We start from the raw sequence: 23,450 nt of genomic DNA on the forward strand, positions 1-23,450 counted from the left end.
GAAACTGTTGACTCTCAAGCAACTGTAGTATCATAGAAAAACTGGCCCAAGGATGACTCCACACATCAGGCTTCCTCTCAGGAAACTGCTCAATGCTGTGTCTATAACTGCAGTTACTCACGTGCGGAGTGTAGGTGCTGTCTCTCCACGAGCACAGGCTATATTCACTTACTAGCCACACTTCTTGCACACTACTCAGAGATTTCTTCCTCCTATTGATACTGACAGTTCATGAGACAAGGTTCCTATGAGTGACATCTTATGACCATGGGTCATTCCATGATGTCCCTGTATTATAGTGACCAAATTATGTCTTCATTTTATCTTCCACAGTGCAATAAAAATTACAGTGCAATAAAAACACTGAGACCTTGTCTTAATTTCTTTATTATGTTTGGACCTTTAAGAAACATATACCACCATATATACCACTATTCAGTAAAAACCTATTCTAGATTTTAGGGAGCACACACGACAAACTATCTTGTTTCTAGTCTCTGAGACCACTAAAGGGATTATCAAAAAAGTAGGTTCAGCTCTGATCTATGGGATCTTGAGTCTTGAGGTTTTCATCACTGTGAAGTATGCTCAAGTGGATGAACGGAATTTCTGTTTTCCTTTTGGAATGGGCCAGTCACTTTGAAATCTGTAGTCCATTATAAGAACATTCCATTCCTTAAGCTCTGCTGTCTATCGTGTTTTTGGAAAGCCAATCTGGTAAAAAAAAGTGTATCTTTCCCTTGTACAAAAAGGATGAATTTCCCAGAACACACTGTCTACATTGAGCAGCACCACAGATGTGCAATGTGCAGGCACAGCTCTCATCAACAAGGAATCCACAGCGGGAACAACTGCACACCTGCACCCCCCACCCCCGGGCGCCAGAGGCATCTCTGCACCGTCTGATCTGTGTCTCTCCAGTTTCAGGCTACACCCTACCCTATAAGAACTCCTGGTGTCTGACATGGGACATAGAGTGAGTGAAGAGACAGCCTCATGTTTTCAAGGGGCACTCTGTATAAGTACACATGACAGGGGCTTGGAAAGCTGTGGATGGGCTGGGAGGGTTTAAAGCTATGGCTTTGGTGAGCACCCATGTGAGCTGAAGGAAGGCATTTGGAAGAGTTGATTCTGCAGCAGCCAAGGTAGTTATCAAAGAAAGATGGGTGTCTTCTTGATTCATCTCTGTTCTGAGGTTTCAGAAGTTGAGAGCTAAGAAAGGTGAGCGGCTGGCATTAGGCTATGATGCTGAGGGTTCAAAGACCCTCATGTTGTACCAACGGAAAAGTAAATAATTAATACACAGACCACATAACACCATTAAAACCAAAAAACACATTTTTTTTTTCCTTTAAAAAAGTTTTAGGTCACACAAACAAGGCAGCATTTATTCCTTCTTCTGGTCTTCCGGCACTGGGTCTGTGGGCGGCTCCTCTACTGTGGCGCTGTTGCTCTCTGAGCCGGTGTTACTGTCACTGGTCCCTTCCACCTCCATGCTGTCAACCCCCTCCTGCCCACTCTCCTTGTCCTCAGGAGTAGATGTACCTTCTTCACCATTCTGCTGGCTCTCTGCCGTGTCTTCAAGGTGTGTCTCCTCTGAAACCACACATTTACCACCGTCAGTTCCAAGAAAAACATGCACTCTTAACTATTCTGATGGCATGAGATGATCTGTCCGATATGATAGCCACACGTGGAGAAGCCCTGAAATGACCCAGTATGATTCAGGAGTATTTGCCAATATTTGAGACAGCTCAGGGTACAAAAATCTACATTTTTACCTATAGAATTACGAAATTTAAATATATACCAAACACTTGTGTGGTGAGAATTGAGATTTTGAAATTAGGAAGTTTATGAAAGGGGCTGGAGAAATGGATCAGTGGTTAAGAGCACTAGCTACTCTTCTAGGGTTTCCAGCACCCTCATGGCAGCTCACAACTGTCTGTAACTCCTGTTCCAGGAGATCCAGACCAACACCCTCACACAGAGATACATGTAGTCAAATCACCAATGTACATAAAATAAAAATAAATTACTTTTTAAAAAAGTATATAAAATACACACTGGATTTCAAAGATTTGCTATAACAAAAGAACGTAAGACAGTTATAGCCGTGTGTTTGTGTGTCAGAAGAGAACCCCAAGTGTTCTGTTCCTCAGCGACTGCCCACACTTTTGAGACAGTGTCTCTCACTGACCTGGAAGTGACCAGTGTTCTGTTCCTCAGTGACTGCCCACGCTTTTGAGACAGTATCCCTCACTGACCTGGAAGTGACCAGGCAGGCTAGGGTGAGGCCCATGCACCCTGGGGAGCTGCCCATCTCTATCTCCCCAGTATTGGATCATGAGCATGTACTACCATGCTTTTTACATATGAGCTCAGGTCCCACCTACTGAGCTTTCTGTCTAGCCCAGAGTGTTAATAAGTTTAAAAATATTGGTAACACTGAAACACTTTTCTGGAGACTTGATTTAAATGTAGCATTAAAGGGAAGCCAGAAGCCAGAGGCTGTAGCAGCAGAAGCTTCAGCTCCTCAGAGGCAGAAGCTAAGGTTGCCCCAGGAGTCTGAGGACAACACCATACAGCAAGATCCTGCTTGGAATACACACAATAAAGGCACAGGAAGAAGCTGAGACTCTGTTTAAAGTTGTGCTGGGCCACTTCCTTAGGAAGCTGAACACAAGGTTCTGACAGCTCCAATTTTTTCCTTCAGTTCCCCCTCCTCTTTCTTTTCCTTAAGCTAGAAGACAGACATCTGAATAATAAACACCCTAAACATCCAGATGCTGTCAGAAAAGACAGGCCTCATTTGAGGCAGAACAGACTCGAGACTGAGAACATGGCCTGGCTGCAAGATGAGCAAGGAACCACACTCTGATCCGCAAGCGTCTGCGGTAGCCACAAAAATGTGCTTCAGTCCCAAATTTATGGTTGGGGAAAAAAAAAAACAACAAAAAACCCAAAACCCCCAAAAAACAAAACCAGGTTCACAAAACCAGAAAGAAGCCCAGACAATGCTGATTAAAACCAGACTGTCTGAAAAGATAACCTGCTGAGTTAAATAAATAGTCTATAAATGCCTGGTAGAGATACTGATGTTTCATTAAACATTGCCAGGAGTTACTGTTTGAGTACAGAGAGAGTATGCTCATGTTTCTTTTACCAGCAATTGCTAGTGTCCCCTACCTTTGACTTACTTCTGTTTATCCATTAGGCAGGGTCAATAGTGCCAACAGGCAAGGTGACTTCAAAAACACCAAGGTTAACCAAGTTCATCAGTATTTGATCTAAGTTTTACCTTTCTTTTCTTAAAAACAAAAACCAACCCTGAACCACAAGGAATGCCTTTATTCAGGAAAACCAAACCATTGTTCTAGGGCCAGGTTGGTTGGCTACCAACATGAAAAGCTTAGACAATCATCACTGTAGGCTTTGTGGGCCAGGATGTCTGTCTCAAGTCCCAAACTACTCACACACAGGTACAGATATGTATTATGCATACATGTATGCATGTACATATACATACATGCATGTGTGCATGTATACGTGTACATATTAATGTACACACACACACTGCTGTCTCCTCAATGCTGTCACACACAGTGTGGCAACGAACGAATGTGGCCATCGTCCAGTCAAACCTTACTTACAGAATTATGGAGGTAAGACTTGGCTTACTGCTTTTACTTTGCCCAATGCCATCTTAGGACAAAGACAACAAATCTTGGGGCCAATGATATACCTTATGTAAACAGTAGCCGTAAGGTTAAAACATTATTGCCTATTATCCTATCCTATGGCAAATCCGAAGCAGAACGCACTCATGGTGGCAGGTGGTGTGCAAATGAGGAGACGAGACAGAAGGCTCAGCAAAGCCAGTGTCAGCAACGGGCACACAGGCAGGACCCTCCACGTCTATCTGCAGAGCCACACCCACCCACTTGGGTACGACAGGAGCTCAGGCACCAAGACTGACACCACTGGGCTGCACTGTGGAGTCAGCAACAGTAGCAGTGAGTCTACTATGGAGAAAGAGTAAGAAAGACTGGAAAGTCACAGGGAGTGACTCAAGAGTGCAGACTGCTGAAAGGCATCCAGGAAGGACAGGCAGAAGCCAGCAGTCAGGGCCCTCACACCTCCTGGGTGTCGAGGAGGCGGTTACCTGTCTCCATCGAGATGTTCTCCTCATCCTTCTTCTCCTCTGCTTTGTTCGCCACTTGCTCTTCCTCAGGGGCGATGCTGCTTTGACTGCGCTCAGCCTGCTCTGCTGCCTCTTTCTCCCTCTCCTCCTGCCTTTTGCGGGCCTGTTCCTCTGCCTGTGCGATCTCAGCTGCAATCTTCTCCATGTCTACTTCCACCTTCAGACCACATAACTAGTTGTGAAGAACACATCAGTGAGCTCTCAGCAATGTTTTCTTCTTAGAACCTTAGAATCAAGTAAGTTGTTTTCTGGCTTATGTAATGATATTTCCATGAGGGAGAAAAGGAAAGCAATGGTTTGTCCTGAAGCGACGGGACAAAGAGTTGATCTAGTCGCCATCAGGCACGCAGGGGCAGGGGCTGCTGGGCCTCCTAGGACTCGGCTAGCCTCAGGACCCCCACTCACACCTCAGCTAGCAAACTCGGGATTTACTTATTTATTCAGTCATTGAATTTTTTGGCTTGTTTTGCTTTCTTTCTTTCTTTTTTTTTTTTTTAAAAAGATTTATTTATTTAATATATGTACACTGTAGTTGTCTTCAGACACTTCAGAAGAGGGAGTAATAGATGGTTGTGAGCCACCATGTGGTTGCTGGGATTTGAACTCAGGACCTTCAGAAGAGCAGTCCACTGAGCCATCTCTCCAGCCCATTGTTTTGCTTTCTTGAGATACATTCTCTCTATGTAGTCTTGGAACTCACTACATAGACCAGGCTGGCCTTGAAGTTGAATCTTGCTTCCTCTGCTTGGAGTTAAAGGTGTGTGCCACCATGCCCAGTGAGATTTACTTGATACAAAATGCAACTGAACTACATCTAATGAAGACGTCTATGAATAAATTACAAAAAAGTGAAAATAATTTACAACTACAAAGATTTTAAACAAAGCACTGGAGGGTTCTATTACCTGTGGGCCTAGTCTTTAAATGTATACTACATGACACTGCTAACTTATTATAAAGATAGTAGAGTTTGTGCTGTGATGTTAGTATTGTTTCAAAGTGACCCACACTCAATAGAAACATTACTTTAAGAAAAATAGCAACCGGTGCATGATAAAGGTAGTCAGTGAATGGAATGGATACCCTTTTAAGTTCATTGTTAAAGGAGTCTGTGCTTTCCAGGAACTTCCTCTTCTTTTCCTGGTGTCGTTCCTCTATCTGAAGGAGCTCGGCTTCTAGTTTCCGCTGTAAGGTGTAAGACCAGATATGTATCGTTATAAGTTTCCTCTAAGGCAGATGTAAAATGCAGAAAGCATGTCATTTTAAAAATAATTACTTTCAAGTATAATTTTACATTTTTAATTGTGTGTACCTGTGTGTGGGTACGTACACCAGTGCATGCCCATGGAGGCCAGAAGAGGGCACTGAATGTCCTGGATTATAGATGGTTGTCAATCACCTTACATGGGTGCTGGGAACTGAACTCAGGACCTCTGGAAGAGCAGAACATGCTCTTAACCACTGAGCCATCTCTCCAGCCCACTAATTTTGCATCTAGCTATGATTTTAAAAATGTAACATAGAGGAATGCTGTGATTAATAAGATGTTAATGAATAAATTGGGGGGGGGGACACATTTTATAGTAATGCTGATGGGGTCCCTAAATTCTTCAGTTTGCATCCATCTCTTAATAGATATATTTGCCACCACAATGTTCTATTAAGTTTTCAATGACAAACTTGTTAAGCTTCCTGAATGGTTCCCTCCTTTCAGCCTCAGGTGGCGCTACTTCATAGGTCTACTTATGACTGTAGCAGAGTCACACTGTTGCAGATAGCTCTGGGGCTATTTGTAATTTGATGCTAATTCTGGTCTCCTGTGAGGGGCTGCACTCGGGTGATTTTCTGTAAACCTTCTTCCCACCTTAATTGGTAAAATAAAGGCTAGAGCTGGTGATTGGCAAAAAAGCGAAGGTGGAGAGAAGGAGGAGGTGTGGGAGAGAGGACGACGGATGAGGAGGAAAGAAAGCAAGCAAAAGCATGTGGCTTGGAGAAACTGAAAGTTCTAAGGGGTCTCATAAATGGGGAAGATGGCAGTGTAGCAGTAGATCTGCCCAATCTAGGGGCACAGCTTATATTCATATTAATTGAGTTGTGTTTTCATTGCCCGGACATATTTGGGTTGGAGAATTACCGCAACATCACACTACCTGGGATGTGTGACATAGACTCCTTCTATTATAATGAATGTTTTCTGAACTTACCTGATGAACCATTAAAGACTGGACCTGTCGCTTGAGGACCTGCATTCTAGCTGTTGTGACAACCGACCGCACATCAGGTACCACACTCTCACTGAGGATCTCACTGATGAGACGGTGGTTTCTCTGGAAACGGGCAGTGGCTGTGTGCTTCATAGAAAAGCCATCATCATAATCTGGAATGAATGAAATGTTGTGGAAATTAGGTGACCACTTATCACAACAATGTGAACAAGCACTCAGTAAGTGTGGTCCTCAGTGCCCTAGCAGATGGGCCTGCCTAACGTCAGAGGCATCTGGGCAGGCTATGCTAAGAACCACACAGAGACAGAAGACACAACCCACCCAAGTGTTGTTCTCATAACCTACTAAGGCAGTGGTTCTCAACCAGTGGGTCTTGACCCTTTTGAGGAATTAAACAACTCTTTCACAGGGGGTGCAGGTTGCATACTGGATATCTGACTTATTATTTACACTATGATTATTAACAGCAGCAAAATTATAGTTATAAAGTAGGTACAAAAGTAATTTTATGGTTAGGGGGTCACCACACCATGAGCAACTGTATTAAAGGCTTGTAGCACTAGAAGGTTGAGAAGCTGTGTATTAAGAGATGTGTATCTGATATTTGGTTAAAATACCAACAACAAATGTTCACATCTCTTTTAGTCCTGGGATCCATGTAACACCTGCATGCGATGGCAGAACTTGAAATTCTGCCAAATGTTCCGTTCTCCTAGTAATTATCAAAGGCACTTGATAGATGCTACACTGTAACTGGGAGGTAGTTTTATCATGGTTGTTAAAATAAATGAAAATATCCATCTGTAAAATTAACTTATCACCATCTTCTCTAGTAATAGTGTTTTCCAGGTAGTTTTTGTTTTATCACATTAAAAAATAGTAAAGACCCAAACTAATCTTGTAGAAAACACAACTTGATTTAAAGGCTGGGAGATAAAGCATTAGCCAGGCAAGCATGAGGATCTAAATCTGGATCCTAGGCAGCATCCAAGTAAAAGATGGGTGTGGCAGATCTGGAGGCTCAATGGTCATTCTAGCTAAAATTGCAAGCTCTAGGTTCACTGAGAGAGACTGTGTCTTAAAATAGTGCAGAGAAACAATTGAGGAACCATCTGGCTGTCACTCTACCTTCCACATGTACTGGAGAGGGAAGCATAGTGCATACACCAGACAACCCCCCCCCCCCACACTCACACACACTACACAGATACTTGATTCTAAACTTATTTTTAATTTTGCCAGTTTATACATGTACATGGCTGTTATTAATGTGTAACGGTACCATCTAAACTTAGGTACATATAGTACACATTTGGCTTATATGTTTTTCTGTGGGGGGGTTGTTATTTTTTTGGTGTGATGCATGCATGTGGTTTACAGGTGTGCACACATGTGTACATACATGTGGAGGACAGAAGAGGATAACAAGTGACTTCTCTATCTCTTTTTGCTTTATCCCTTTAAGACAACACCTCTCACTGAACTGGAAGCTTACCATTTTGGCTAGGTTAGCTGCCCATGGAGGTGCCAGAATCTGCCTGTTTCAGCTCCCAGTGCTGGTGTTACGGGGATGTGCCAAGCCATGCAATTTACATGAGTCCTGGAGATGTGAACGGAAGTCCTTGTGCTCACACCGCAAGAGCTCTGGAGCTCCAGGGTGTGTGATCTTTTTGAGACAAAATTTCACTATGTAGCCCAGGCTGGCTCTGAACTCGAAGCAGCCTTCCTTCCTGCCCTAGTTTTTCAAGAGTCATTTAAAAAGCCCTCATTACCTGTGTGAATATTGTGCTGGGATGACAAGCGTGTGCCACCCCACCCAGCATGGATGCTCGTTTCTAGTAACCCCAGAGTATTTCCTTTATCCTGCTGTCCCTTCCATATGCATGGTAGCAACCCAAATTAGTATTTGCTTAATAGTTTTCTTTACACTAACTCATTAAACAAAGCAAGTGTTTTCCTTCCAATATAAATCAGAACAAAGTTTGTCTCTGAATCACCTAATCCCCACTTTAAAAAAGATTTATGGGCTGGGTGGTGGTGGCGCACGCCTTTAATCCCAGCACTTGGGAGGCAGAGGCAGGCAGATTTCTGAGTTCGAGACCAGCCTGGTCTACAAAGTGAGTTCCAGGACAGCCAGAGCTACACAGAGAAACCCTGTCTCGAAAAACCAAAAAAAAAAAAAAAAGATTTATGTATGAATGCTCTTATCTGCATGTACACCTGCATGCCAGAAGAGGGCATAAGATCTCATTATAGATGGTTGTGAGGCACCATGTGGTTTCTCAGAATTGAATTCAATTCTTAACTGCTGAGCCATTTCTCATCCCCGACCTAATCCTTTTAGCACTTCAGACAGGTATAGGGCCCACGCTTTAGGAAAGAAATTCTGCTACATACAGAGGCCTGCATGCTGCTGAGGAATCACTTAGAAAGCCCTGACTATCAAGGTGTGAGTCGAGGTTAGTCTTGTGGGCCTTCTGACACTTCTCTAAGAAGCCAGCGGATGCTGCCCTCACAGACAAGGACAGACAAGGCTTCTTCTGTCTCTTGGCTTTCTGTACATTTCCATCTCTCAAGCCCTCCTAGACCTGTGGTGTATGACCACATGTGTGTGTCGAACAATCCTTTCACAGGGGCTACATACCAGATATCCTTTGGATTTGGACATCAGTGGNATGTTTTAAGTGGGGCTCCATGGCCATCCTAGTAGGAAGACGGAAGACTTTGTTGCTGAGAGTGATTTGAACTGTGCGGAGGACCTGGTCCAAGAGGGTTCAGTAGAGAAGAATTTCAGTGTGTGGCCTAGAGACTGTTTTTGTGGTATTTTGGTGAAGAATGTGTCTGAAGACTCTACCTGAGGCTAAGGTAAAGAGATTTATACTAACTGCACTGACAGTGGAAGTCTCAGAAAGGCCAGCGGAGACTTTGTTCCCTGGTTATGTCTCATGAAGAGCGTTCTGAACAAGGGTAGCAAGCTTAGAAAGGAAAAACATAAAATATATGATTCAGGTATTAAAGGGACACCAGAAGTCAAATGGAGCTGAATCGTATATTCTAGGAGATAAGACATTAAGGGATTTAGGGGAAAAATCTCATCCAGTTACATTTAGATCCAAGCATGTTGGTATACACCTTTAATCCCACCATCACAGGAGACAGAGCCATGGGGATCTCTGCCTTCAAGGTCAATCTACAGAGCAAGCCAGTAAGCAGCATTCCTCTATGGCTTCTGCATCCACTCCTGCCTCCCTGTGTGAGTTGCTGTCCTGACTTCCTTTGGTGAGGAACAGCAGTGTGGAAGCTGAAAAACCCTTTCCTCTCCATCTTGCTTGTTTTGTGCAGGAATAGAAACCCTGATTAAGTCAGGGTGTGTCAGCAAAAATTTATCCCAGAATTTGGAAGCTGAGACTGGAGAATCAGGTAAGTCTGGGCAACACAGTGAGACCCTGTCTTGAAAAAAATCAAACAAATCCTTTATTCTGAGTATAAAGACTTTGAAAAGTAATAAATACAGCTTTTTTTTTCTTTAATAATTTTCCACCCTGTAAGGAGAATTTTTTCCATGAGAAAGTTACACCAAAAAAATTTTACTACTTAAAATCTTACTACTACAAAAAGACTTAAAATTATGCTTTTCCATTGAAAAGAATAAAAATGCCTTGAACTAAGATTTCTTTTCTAATTCAGAGAGAATACATATACAAAACCCCACTTTCCACCTTACCATCTGGATCCTCAGCAGGCTGAATGCTCATATAAGGTTCTCCTTTCTCCATGCGAGACTGTCTCTGTCGACTTTCTTCCTCTAATGCAGCTTCCGCACGACTTTTTGCATTAATATAGGCAAGGTACGCAGGGGAATTATGGTAGGCCTTCATAGACTCATTGTACTCTATCTGAAAGTCAAAGGGGCTGGTTTTATAATGTACACTCTACTCTACAGGCCACCATGGGCACCTGCACTGTTCATCTGAACATCAGTGGGAAAGGTAAAACAGGATGTCGGGACAGCCACCTCTCTTTCGGAACAGAGAATGTGTCACTCAGGTGAGTGGATCTTGGTGGACGAAACTGTAGTGTGGCTCAGTCATCTGGTCACGCTTGGTTTCTTTTATAAATAATAAGCCAAGGCAGTCCTCCTACCTTTTCTGCTTCGTATTCGTTTAAATATTCTTGCTTCTCTTCATCAGTGAGATCTCGCCACATGCCACCAATAATCTTGCCAATCTCCCACAACTTTAGGTCAGGGTTGGAAGCCTTTACTTGGTCCCAGACCTTGAAAAGTCAATAGTTGAAAATTCAATATTAGTGCCTAAGTATATAGTCATTTAAAAACACTCTAATATAGAAATGTTTAAATACAAGAAAGAGCAAAGAAGACAGTATCAAACTTCTCTGTAGCCATCAGCCTGCTTCAAAACTGCCCACAGTTGGCTTACCTCATTTCCTTCTTATCCCATGGATCTTACTCACCACTGACATTACCTCATAAATATTTCAAACTGAGTAAGCTAAGGACATCACTAATCACTGTTCACACTCGTATCGAATTAAATGAACAATTAACTCTATGTCTCTAACTATTCAAGCCAATTCAGAGGTAGTTAATTTGTCATACTATCAAACACACATGTAATAATTATGATCAATATTTTTACCATACTTATTAATTCATTTGGCACTCTTGGAATTGAACCAAAGCGCTCTTACATGTAGTCAGGCAAGTGTTTTACCACTGAACTGCCTCCCAGACTTATTATTTTTTGTTTTTTTTTCGAGACAGGGTTTCTCTGTGTAGCCCTGGCTGTCCTCGAACTCAGAAATCTGCCTGCCTCTGCCTCCCAAGTGCTGGGATTAAAGGCGTGCTCCACTATAAGGTATTAATATATACAGTCGTACACTCTCCTTTCTACTTAACATTCTTCTCATGTTTTTCAATATTCTCAAAAAGATATCACTTCCATGGCTGTAGACTAATCTGTTTAAAGAGATCCTAGCAGTTATTTAACCATGCTCCTGAGTTCTGGAATTCTGAAATGAGAATGAACTACTTAAAAAAGGAAGACAGCAAGCCAGCCTGAAATTGCACGTAAGGCCAGTAGGCGGAGCTCTCCGGAACCCACCTTTCTGCTGTACCTCATGTAGGGCATCAGCGGCTTATCTGGTGGCTTTGGAGGCTTTGGAATCGTAATGCCAGAGGACGCCTGTAAAAGAGTGAAATATATTCATTATTCAACTGCAAGGAGCTCACTGCCACCTGAAAAGAAAGTCCCTTAAAAATTCTAATGCGCCTTTCTTCTACTCGTCCATGGATACAAGATTCTTATATTTCCTCCAAAGAAAATAGACATCACTGCAAATTCAGAAATGTTTATATCAGAAGAAAATGACTTTAAACACAGGATATGTAACGTTTTACTTAGCAGTTTATTGCCAGTTTTTTGACAAGCTGCCTGCAAGAATAAAATATTATATAATAATCCATACACTGAAAAATGGAAGTTATATGCCAAACACCTCACATTTAGGACATTACCCGGTATCCTTTTATTCTGCCCAGTACCATTACACATACAGTCAACACTGGTTTATCTGTAGACTCTGAGCTCTTAGCACTTACCATACACACACTGTCTACAGGGGATCTTGTTAACATGTCAGGAATGCACTCTCATACAAACAACACAAAGGCCATCTCCCAGGTTAAAATCACCACCAATGCCGGGCCTGGTGGCGCAGGTCTTTAATCCCAGCACTCGGGAGGCAGAGGCAGGCAGATTTCTGAGTTCGAGGCCAGCCTGGTCTACCAAGTGAGTTCCAGGACAGCCAGGGCTATNCAAAAGACCAAAAAAAAAAAAAAAAAACCAAAAACCAAAAAACACCACCAATAAGAAACAGGCGCTAACAAGAAATCTAGCAAAAAAGAAAAAAAGAAAAAAAAAAAAAAGGAAAAGAAAAGAAAAAAATTTCCTTTAGAAAACAAGAGATTTATGTCTGTTAAACTGTTTTTAGCCTCATAGTTTTCTGTTTTCTATTTCTGCAGTCTTGGGGCATATTTTCTTATAGGGGACAAGCTGTGTGAACTCAAGTCATACTTTTCTTGTCTTCATGCCTATGGCCGCAGAAATATAGAACCACCTTAAGTCCTGAGCATGGGACTCCCGGCCTTGCAATCTTACTTTTGAGGCCCAGTCCTCAACGCTGCTTCTGTGGAAAAGTCACAAGGACAAGGAAAGGCAGACCCCACGGAAAAAGAAAAATATAAGAGGGACTAAAATGTTTTCAGAAAGGTAGTGGGGAAGTTGGTGAGAGTCAGGTGCTAGCTCCTGTCTGTGAGGAGCAGTCCTCTTTCCCATTCTTGCAAAGAAGGTCAGGACCAGGGACTTCCCTAGTGATGTCAACTCGGAGAGTCCACATTACTTCTTATTTTGGCTTCTCCATCGAAGCACTGATAAAAAAGGAGATAGAAAAGTTCAGAACCAGTTGCCCTCAGAGTAGCTTTTCTGTTTTCTATTTCTGCAGTCTTGGGGCATATTTTCTTACAGGGGACAAGCTGTGTGAACTCAAGTCATACTTTTCTTGTCTTCATGCCTATGGCAGCAGAAATATAGAACCATCTTAAGTCCTGAGCATGGGGCAAGAATGGGAAAGAGGACTGCTTTACTCTAATTAGCAAAACACACACTGGCAGATCCTTGCTGCCCTGACTCAGACAGATCTGGTCTTAGCCAGCAGTGGGCAATGGAATGGAATGAGACCTGGAGGCAGAAACTGTCACAGTGGTTAGAGCAGCCACCTAGGGAAGCAGGCACCACAGCTGGCAGGAGTCAGAGTCATCAGTAACTTTACACCACGGAAGCCTGCTTCTCAACACAGGAAATGACTAGAAAACATTTTCAGTCCAGACCCCACACAAACTTTTGGAACACAAAGTGAGTTCCAAAAAAAAAAAGAAAAAAGTTGTGCCAATATTTGAAGGTGGCAAAATATTGTTAACAGCCGGGAGTGATGGTGCACACCTTTAATCCCAGCACTCAGGAGGCAGAGGCAGGTGGATTTCTGAGTCCAAGGCCAGCATGGTCTACAAAGTGAGTTCCAGGACAGCCAGGGCTATACAGAGAAACCCTGTCTCAAAAAACCAAATAAATAAATAAATAAATAAATAAATAAATAAATAAAAATAAAAAAAATAAAAAACAAAGTTAGTAATATTTGCACATACGTTCCAAAGAATAGTTTTGCTAATTCACCCCCTTTCCCAAAGAAATGTACTCAAATAATACTGAATTCATATTATTATGACACTATCAGTTTACAAATAAAAAACAAAACAACACAAAACAATGTTCTCCCATTCCCTAAGAATAAATTCCAGTTGAAGATCTTTATCACCACACATGACTAATTTGCTTGACATCTCTGACATCTTTCTAACTGCCTCAAAAACATTTCTCTGCTCTCACTGAGCCCCTTGTTTAATCCTTTCTTGTTAAGACTCAACTAGAAACAGCTGCTGCTGTGTGTACTGTGCTCCTGAGTTTGTAAAACTGTCGTTGACTCCTTCCCTGAGTGCCCAGAAAGGAGGTTTTGGAGAGATGAGCTTTGCCTGTCCATGAGGCGCTTTCCTCACTGCTCTGAGGACATCCACCCTCAGCACCACTTCTCCATCTATCCAAACTCTGCCTTCCCAGTCCTATGAACCAGACGAGAGGAAGCAAATACTTATGCTTGTTAAAACTGTTCTTATCTAAGAGTTAGGTCCTAGGCAATCTATGGATAAAGTCCACAATCTTGTGATTGACTCATCTTGGACAGTGCAAAAAAGTTTTTCTTTCTCAATTCTTAGCTGTTTCTCTGGTAAGGTCTTATTTATTAATTTTATTCTGAAGAGAGGATTTCTACTAGTAAGAAGAAGTAAAGGCTGCTTTTAACATTTTTGTCTCAATCTGTTTACAAACCTGTGTATCAGAGAACATGAACCATCACCTGAACAGAGTGATCAGGCATGGGCTACACTCAAAGCTGTCCTAAGTCCTCCAAAGGTCTCAATATGGTACCTTAGTGCTTTATTTTCTGAAAACTACCCACATGGAACAAAGCTCTTGTTTAGGGTTGCACAGAATTATTCCACCAAATCACTGTGGCTATTTATAGACAACAACTTACTCAGGAGGAGCATTCCCAATGAGGCAGCGCACCATGGGGCCATTCTCTACAAACCTCTTATAAGCAAGTGAGTCCCAAAACAGTAAGGATAAAAGAGAATGCAACCCCCTGGGCCTCTAGCAGTTTGGGCAGCCTTCAGTCTGGTGATAACAGGACAAAAGGACAAGAATACAAGGAAATAATTACAAAGAATGGAAACACCAAACTTCTCAGCCTAACTTCTCCCCTATATTGAAGCTTGAGCTCAATTTTCTGAGTTCTTCCGTTCCCCAGGAAGGAAAGGGTTGAAAACAGATGACCAACCTAGGCCCAGACAAGGAGTCTTTCTACTTTTTTCTAGTTTCCACTGTATTATCTAACTTTGTGTCAACAGAGAAGTCACACAGCTACACACAAACTAAGATCTGGCTGTTCATACAATCGCCAAACTAAGTTACTCTAGGATCACATGACTACTTCTATTCCACTAGCATGGCCACCAAGAGCTTTAACCATATAGAGCTATTCAGAACCATCTTCTTACTCACTATCCATAAACACACTTCTGCATTAACACAAAAGATCTCAAACTAACTGTGCTTACTTTATGAACTATAATGCTCTTTATCATCTGATAACACCTTGCCTCTCATTCCATCTAGGAAACAATACATTTAGACCAAGGAAAAACATGTATTGCATCGCACAATGCACGCATACAAAATTTTTTTTTGTCAGAACCCTTTTCAAATACTGTTGAAATATGTATGGCACATAGAACTTGATATGCTTATGAAGTACAAATTATGCAAAAACAATGAAAAAATTAGACAAACAAAACCTATCCAGCTAAGCAATCTGCTTACCAGGACAGACATAGAGTTTGAGAGTGACGAGTTTCCAGCTCTAGCTTCACTCCAGGGTGAGAGGGCTTTTTTATGAATACAGAAAATGAAAACCATACTAAAAAAGGTACTAAAAAGTTTACAGCCATCTGTGTTGTATATATTCTCACCAATACCACATTCTAATGGAGGTATTTGACTTTTGGATTTATTACCTTAATTTCCTTTAAGTTTAAGATAATTTTAAAATAAAAGCTTTTAAGTATAATATCCAATTTTGATTACCTTAGTTGAATCACAGAAATGAAATTCCCCAAGTTTTAAGAATCATCTGTCTACAATGGATTGGAAAGCTATACTTAATGCCTGGAATTAATTCTATTCAAGTTTTATTCCAAAATTCCTTGAGGTAACAGTAAAATCTTTTTCTGTATTAAACTGGAAAGAAATGAGTCTCAGATAGGTCACTTACTAAATCCAAAAGACAAACCACTAAGAGTAGAAGGTTGACAGGCAGGTTTGCCAAAAGCTTTCTAGTCCAGACGAAGCCAGGCCTTCAAAGTCCTAGCACTCCTTAAGAAACTATGTCCTTGAGAATAACGCCAATTACCTTCAACAATGAAAGATACTCTTCATGTCATAAAGTATTTTAACCAAAAGAATTCTACATTTGTTTACATATATAGTATGAGCATTAAGGGTCCAAGACTTTATCCCTACTGATCACCAAGTAGAATGGGATTTCTTTTCTTCCAGGTACATATCCAGACTGCACTTTTTTTTTTTTTTTTCAGTGTAAGACTGTACAAAATAGTTGAAAAGTCAGGTTAAATTTTTTAAATGGCTGTGCTTCTGATTCAAAAGGACCTAGCTCTGGAGGCATTTCTGGTCAATTCCAGTTGTTTGCCGGAGGCTGTAATAGTTGATTCTCCTACCGTGACCCGGCTGTTGGTGCCCGGGTTCCCTCCCAGCCTGTAGTTGTTGTAGGCGAGATGACTGTATGGATTGTATCCCACAAACCCTGGTGTGCTGGGCATTTGCTGATGGAAACAAATGAGACAAAAACACGAATGAGAAATGAGCTCAAACGAGGGAAACACAGAAATGAAAAATGATCTGCATATGGCATGCAAAAGCAACCTGAGTTTAAACAAGCAATGATGGGTTGTAACTGGTATTTGTTACTGTTTTTTTTTTTTTCCAATTGTGAAACCAGCCTGCAAGTCTGCATGTGCATGCGTGTATGCATGTTTCTTCTCTTTCCTGCTTTTCCTTGATGGGGGTTAGGGATGCTTGGAAGACTGAGTATGTTGTGTTTTGTTCTGAAGAAAGCATCACACTGCAGTTGCAAACAGCTAGAACTATTTCATGGTCAACAGTATGAGATAATTTAGCAACCTGTGATGTTTGAGATAGGAAAGCTTCAAGTATGATAAACTTTAAAGTCTGAAAACACTACATGCAAACAAAACATGATTTATTTGACAATTATGTGGATGCCACCAGTGCACTCATTTACTAAAAACAAAACAAGAAATGGATTTGCTTTTCCAAGACAGCTTTAAATAATTTTATATGTGACAAATGAAAAGAGACTGAAATCAGGAAGCCAGGACTGTCAATAGGATAGAACATATGCTGGATTCAATGGATGTCACATGCATGATTTTAAAACAAGGACTTGTAAGAAATGCATAGATCTCATACTGGGGTGCTATCTGGTCTTTAACCAAGTCATTCTTTCATAGACTTTCTCTTCCATCTCTTCTTTGATCCATCTTCCATAGGTAATCATCAACAGTTTATGCATTTAATTTTAATAGGAACTACTTTTTTTAGTTGACAGACTTGAACTTTCTTTTTCATCTGATTTCCTGAAGTCTCTCAGCCTTTCCAAATACAACTGCTCACTGCAGCAACAAAACTCTTGATTTTTGTAAATTACATGTTGATATAATCACCAATGGGTTTTTATGTAATTGTGGCCTTGTGGTTAATACAATGACATCCAGTGTTCATAAAATCAAGGCAAGATGCATAAAAAGAATGTGGTAAAGAAGAGACCAAAAGTGTAGTTGACTTAGTGACAGTCATAACAAGTGACAGATAGCAATGCCATTTTTACATGCAATTAACGTAACTCTCCTCAATTCTACAAAAGTACACTTCACACATTCCAGCTAAACCTAGTTGTTTCAAAATAAATGCCATTTCCTAAAACATGCCCTTGTATATATCCTTAGTATCCAAAGACATTCAAGCAGGCAGCACATGTAACTTTTTAGAGGAAGACAAAGTGATCAATTATAGCCCATATAGTTAGGAAAGACGCAAATTAAGCATATTTAGTAGGAAAACACAGATGAAACCGTAAAGGCACAGAGAAGGGCGTGTTCCACGGGGAGTGGTTCATTTGAGAGGTGGCAGTGGAGGGGGTGGGTGGTGATAATGGTGGTAAAAGCAATGACATTTTAAAAAGAGAAAGATTAACTCATTTCATATCCATTTTGCTGGGTGTTATAATCCCTAGTTTCTAGATTTTGTGTATAAATGTGAAATTATGATGAGAGTTAAACGAGGATCCCTTTCTTTGTATGAAAACTCAGAAGGGGATCTTGGTTTTTAAAATATTTTTTATTTAAAAAATAGCAAGTTTGTTCACTAGACACTCCTGGAGGTAGTATTTATATAAAAATGATACCTCCGAACACTGATTAAAGAATAATATAAGCAAATAGGGGAATTTACAAAAATGAAACTAGTATATTGCAATTACACCATTTCTAAAGTTGAGGGGCCTGCATCTGTTTTTGAGGTGAGACTTTTAATCGCTCAACTAAACCTGCACACAACCATGAGTGGAATGTGATGGAGATGGGGGTAAGAAATGTTCTTTAAGAAAGAAAAATCATGAAGCACACGACTTTACAGTCCACTGGAAGCAACCTAGCAGACTGTATATTACATGGAGTGAACTTAAGAATGTATGATAGGCTTTTTAAAAGGAGCATCTAAGGAAAAATAAATTGTTGATAACTATAACTAAAACACACACCTATGAGTTAGTAAATCAGACTAGTTACCTAGCGGAGGAAACAAACAAAAAGGAAAGACACAGGAACTCATTAGTAATAAAAGTAGACTAGCCTGAAATTAGTTGGTAGAGGGTATGGAGGAAGAGCTAGCAGATATTAAAGAATTAGCTTTGGGCTGGGCATGCTGATAATCCCAGCGTTTGGGAGGCCAAGGTAGAAGGATCACCATTTGGAAGCCAGCCTAGGCTACATAAAGACCCTATCTCAAAACAAAACAAAATAAATCAAAATAATCCTGATTCAGATTTTGTAGGCTATGGTTATGTTAAGTGGTCTTTTTGTTGTTGTTTTAAAATGGTAAGAAAGCCATTGCAGCATTTCAACAAGGGCCTGTACAGTTTGCTGTTAAACTGGAATTGTGTTTGGATGGTTATTTTACAAGCTGCTCAAGCTGGGAAGAGCTTGCTGGGGAAAAACAGTTCACAACCATTAGACACCTTCAAACACATCAGTCGGCAAGCCAAATAGAACCAAATTCAGTAGCAAGATCTGACCCATGGGTAACAAAACCCTGACCCGAGCAGCTTTAAAATAAAACTTGTGAGCGTAATTATCCTTAGAACAAGAAACTTTATTTAATGTGAAATTTTATATACAGACAAGAAAGTTTAATTAAAAAAGCTGTGCTGCTGGGGTTCCAACATAGCCTTGTACATGCTATGTGAGTGCTTTGCCACTGAGCTACCCAGCCCTTACAGTGAAAGGAAAAGGTAACCGGTTGAAGGTTAGGCTTAAAACAACAAAAAAGAATAAAGGATGCCAGAATGAGCATTTACTCAATATCAACGGAAAGACCCTTTACCAGGGAAAAACAACAAGAAAGGAGTGTTTCATTGATTTCCCATTAGGAAACAGAGAGCACAGGCGGCTGGAAGCTCACAGTATGTATTTTTAAATGTTGGGGTTGGTTCAGGTGGGATGAAAGGAGTTATTTTATTTGGTAGGAAGTGCTGATTTTTAGCTGAATTGTCTATCCTGTGGCTGTGATGGCTGAGTGACTGTCAGTGGAAGACATCTGGGTTTTTGTATCAAGGCCAAACTTGGCTATTACATTAACAAGAAAATTAAAACTTACTGTTGCAGGAGCTGGGGTGGGAGGTGGGGCATAAGATGGTCTTTCTGTTTGAAAGAAAATAAATAACTTCTTGTAAACAACTGAGATATAATACTATGCAACAAAACTACCAATGGTCCTGCTTTGAAGAAAAAAAAATGAGAGTATTTTGGAATTCCCATTTGCTAGGGCATTAGTCTCGTATTAACACAGATTGATAAATATAAAAATTGAAACTTACTTGACATTTTGGAAGATTAAGTTCTCAGTTCCTTAAGAATGAATCTGAGACACTAAAATAAAAAAAAAGAAAAAAAAGAAAAAAAAAGAGAATCAAAACTCAGCAAGCATAAGAGAATGTTTTCCTAAAGAATAGGGTAGTTTGATATTTCTGAGCAAAATTACTTCACTATTAATTGCTAGTAATCAAGCCTTTTGCATATTTTTTAACTAGTTCTTACATTCATTTGATCAGAATTAAATGATGAAAATAAATTACTGGGAAATTTAGAGTTATATTAGAGATGGATTTTTAGGTTTTTGCTTATGATCCTGAGAGCAGCGTCTTGTATGGAAAACATTTTGCTGATGCCATGCAAACGATTACTTAGACTGATAAAAAAAAATCATGACGATAGAATGTGATGTATTATCGGGGTGACCCCAACAAGGCCTACCAGACACTGACTATAAATAACCCCTCATCAGAAGCTCTGCCGTATTTAGGGAACATCTTTTATTGAAACAGAGCAATGTCTTATTCCTGGAGGCAGTGGGAAAGATTAAGTCAGTATGATAACAAATTTTACATTCTGTTTTGTTGGTAGTTTCATAAGAGCCGGAACAACTTTCTGAGGCTACTTACAGGACACTTGTTCCTTTGCAGCTCATTTCAGAAATTATCTCAGGTACTTCCTTGATAAATTATCTGGACAGAATTAATTGTATTGTCTTTGTATTCCTACATGGCTTACTTACAAAGACCAGCAGCATTTTCCCCCGAACACCATTTGAATGTGGCTGGGTTCTGTCTTGCTGGAGAGGAGGGATGGTCTAATTTATTACTGTATTAATCAACCGTAGCTTCATAAATTTGGTCCTAGTATGACCAGCTCGAAACATGGACATATCTGGGCTTGCTCCTTACCCAACATAGACCACAAATGGTAATGCATAAGAGACGAAAACTTATTTTTAGAAGGATGGTGAATACACTTATTTTTTCTTCTTCTAGTTTTCATTTTCAGGAAGTGCCTCAATCATCAGGGTAAGAGTTTCTGATGTGGAACTAGCTAATTTTTTTTCAACTCATCTCTTTTTTTCCTTCCATCAACACCCAGTAGGCCTTGCTGTGGGGAGCCCCGACAAGAAACTGTGACAGGGTCCCTGGTACCTTACACTTCACTGCTAATACTTACAAATGATAGCTCTCCCGGGCTAAGACTATAAACTCTAGTAGTGAGTGGATCTAACCATAGTGCCTGGGACGGAACTCGTTATTTATTGAGTTAAATTACCTTACTGGTCAGGCTTATAACACAGTCTTACTCACTAGTCACAACGACCCTACCAGATGCGTACGGCTGTCCCCATTTTACAAAGAAAGAAAACAGTCTCGGGGCGATTAAGTGTCTAAGGCCAGAGACCCGAATTGTCAGAGATGGGTTTAAACCCAACCCACACCGTCTCAGACTTCACTCCAGGCCATCCCGGGAGTCCTTAGGTCGCTGCCTGAACCAAATAAAAAAATAAAAATAAAATAAAAGGTGGGGGGGACGACCACCTTCCTGGTGGGTGAGGATCCCCGCTGGCTTTGCCCAGAGGGCTTCCGGAGATCCTTTCCCTGGAGTTTGTGGCGGGAGGAGGACGAGCTTTTCTGGAAAGTTCCCCGCAGGGGGGTTGTGCATGGGTGCTCGCCGGCGTCGGGAGTCCGGCGGAAAGCGACTACCGGCGCCTCCGAGGAGCTGTCCTGGATGGGGTTGCCCTGTTGCCGCCGCGGCCGCTAGGCCTCGCCGAGGCCGCACCGGCTCTAGCTCCCGCCTCGCAGCCGAGGCCGAACCCCAGCACCCCGCGGGAACTCGGGGTCCCGCCAAGCCGAAAACACCACCGCTCGCCACCCTTCCCCGACCGGGTTGGGCCCACTGGGAAACACTCACCCGCGGGCCGAGAAGGCGCCCGCAGCTCCGGCTTCGCTTCCCTTTGTCCCGCGCTCGCCCCGCCCCTCGCGCCGGAGCTTCCGCGCTCGCACTTTCCACACGCTCCCGGGGAATTGTCTGCCGGCCGCGGCCGGCTCTCGGCAGACGAGCGGCCCTTCCAGTGAGCACGCGGCGAGGCTCAGTGCGCCAAGGATTTTTTTTTTTTTTTTTTCAGGCTCCTGGGTTTCCTCAGAAGTCTTCCAATTTAGATCCCGTCCCAGCCGGGCGCCGATTCGTCACGGCGAGGAGGGCGGAGAAGGCTGGGCCGCGTTGCGGGCCCCTGGTTCGCGGCCCGGCAGCAGGAACTGCGCAGACTGCGCTCCCCGGAGCTTCACGGAGGCGGTGGGAGCCGCCGCGTGAGGCGGGCGCCGAGTTGGGGGGGGAAAAGGCTCGCCGGAGCCTCTCCCGGGAGAGGGCGGGACGCAGTTCCCGCACACCCCGCACCCTGGCGTTTCCCTTCGCTCTGGTCCTCAGTACTCCGCTGATGGACGTGTGAATGGAGGATGGAGAATGTAGGCGGGGAGGACCTGGGTCGCTGCGTTTAGGTCCTTGCTGGCGCCCAGCGGGGCTCCCCTGCCTCCGCCTAAGCGAAAAGCAACACGGGAGTTTTGTAGTTTTTTTTCCCCAGATGCTTCTAGAGGTTGAGTGATGGCGGCGGATTTCTGCGCCTAGGGTCCTCGGATGTCAGCTCACGCCTTCCAGCTGGCGTACCTGTGACAATTCACATCCCTTCCCAGGAGGGCCAGTTCAGCTCAGCCTCGCTTGTCTTGTTTCTTTGTGCTGCCCTCCTGGAACTTTCCCAAGCCGGTCCTGTGTCTGATACCCCTTCTATATGGGATTGGGCCTTCTGCTATCTTGGAAAGTCTTGAAAACAAAGTTTCAGGCATCTGAACCGGACAATTTCATAATTACCAATGATTTCTAAGGGCTAGATATGTAATTAGATGTTCAGCAAGGGTACGCGGAGCCACCTTTCTGAACCATTCCAGGGCTCATTTTTACTAATTAACGAATACTTTGGCGGACCCTACAAAGTAAAGAACACTGGGCTAATGTGGGTCACGTTACGGTGGAGGAAAAATGAGCAGAGCATCTGTGGTTTTCTAAGAACAATGTTAGCATCTAGAGAATCTGGCTGAATGCTAGGACTACCTGTTGGCCCTTATCCTGGTTGTGACAACAGGAAATGAGGTATCTTTAGAAGTCTGCAGAGCTAGGGATAAGTGACAATACTGTCCAGTTCTTCCATCGCCTAATATTTTCATATTCTGGTGAAATTAACGGAATGAAAGAGTATTGTAAGGAAAGACTAAAGGAGAGGTTTGCTTTGTTTTGTTTTCAGATGAATGTATAGCATAATCAATATATCTGAAAATGGTTTTTAACACAAAGAGCATAGAGAAGGTGAATGTAGGATCTACACAGTTACAGCAGGGATCCAGTGTCTTCTTCCTCTGTCTGCCCAGTAACTCCGGCCTTGTTACTTCCCTGCCTTAGCAGTTGTGGGATTATGGAATGGTAGAAAAGGGGGTAGGGGGGACAGTGCTCTGGAACATGTGTGCACGTGCATGCATGCTGCAAGGTGCCATCCCCAGCTGGGCAGTTCTCTGAAGCTCAGCGGTGTCGGCATGCTGTGTTGGGAAAGGGCTGACACAAAAGTGGCTTAAAAAAAAAAAAAAAAAAAAAA

General features: G+C 42.2%; 1 protein-coding gene across 3 annotated transcripts; it reads right to left on the reverse strand.

Moving 5' to 3' along the window:
* Window positions 1-371: 371 nt before the first annotated feature.
* On the reverse strand, window positions 372-21,914 carry Smarce1 (SWI/SNF related, matrix associated, actin dependent regulator of chromatin, subfamily e, member 1). 3 transcript variants are annotated; one of them, XM_021211686.2, is made up of 11 exons: window positions 21,725-21,914; window positions 19,810-19,861; window positions 19,590-19,633; window positions 16,355-16,459; window positions 11,553-11,633; window positions 10,573-10,704; window positions 10,154-10,325; window positions 6,409-6,581; window positions 5,288-5,389; window positions 4,166-4,376; window positions 372-1,596 (listed from the first exon to the last, which is right to left on the reverse strand). In XM_021211686.2, exons 2-11 carry the CDS (start codon window positions 19,814-19,816, stop codon window positions 1,388-1,390), a joined length of 1,236 nt encoding a protein of 411 aa, XP_021067345.1. In that variant the 5' UTR covers window positions 19,817-19,861; window positions 21,725-21,914; the 3' UTR covers window positions 372-1,387. The 3 variants fall into 3 exon arrangements, with proteins under 3 accessions (XP_021067345.1, XP_021067346.1, XP_021067347.1); XM_021211687.2 differs by lacking the exon at window positions 16,355-16,459; XM_021211688.2 differs by lacking the exons at window positions 16,355-16,459; window positions 19,590-19,633 and having other exon boundaries at window positions 21,725-21,912.
* Between the last annotated feature and the right edge of the window lie 1,536 nt (window positions 21,915-23,450).

Source organism: Mus pahari, chromosome 14, assembly GCF_900095145.1.
Source record: "Mus pahari chromosome 14, PAHARI_EIJ_v1.1, whole genome shotgun sequence".
Taxonomy (NCBI): domain Eukaryota; kingdom Metazoa; phylum Chordata; class Mammalia; order Rodentia; family Muridae; genus Mus; species Mus pahari.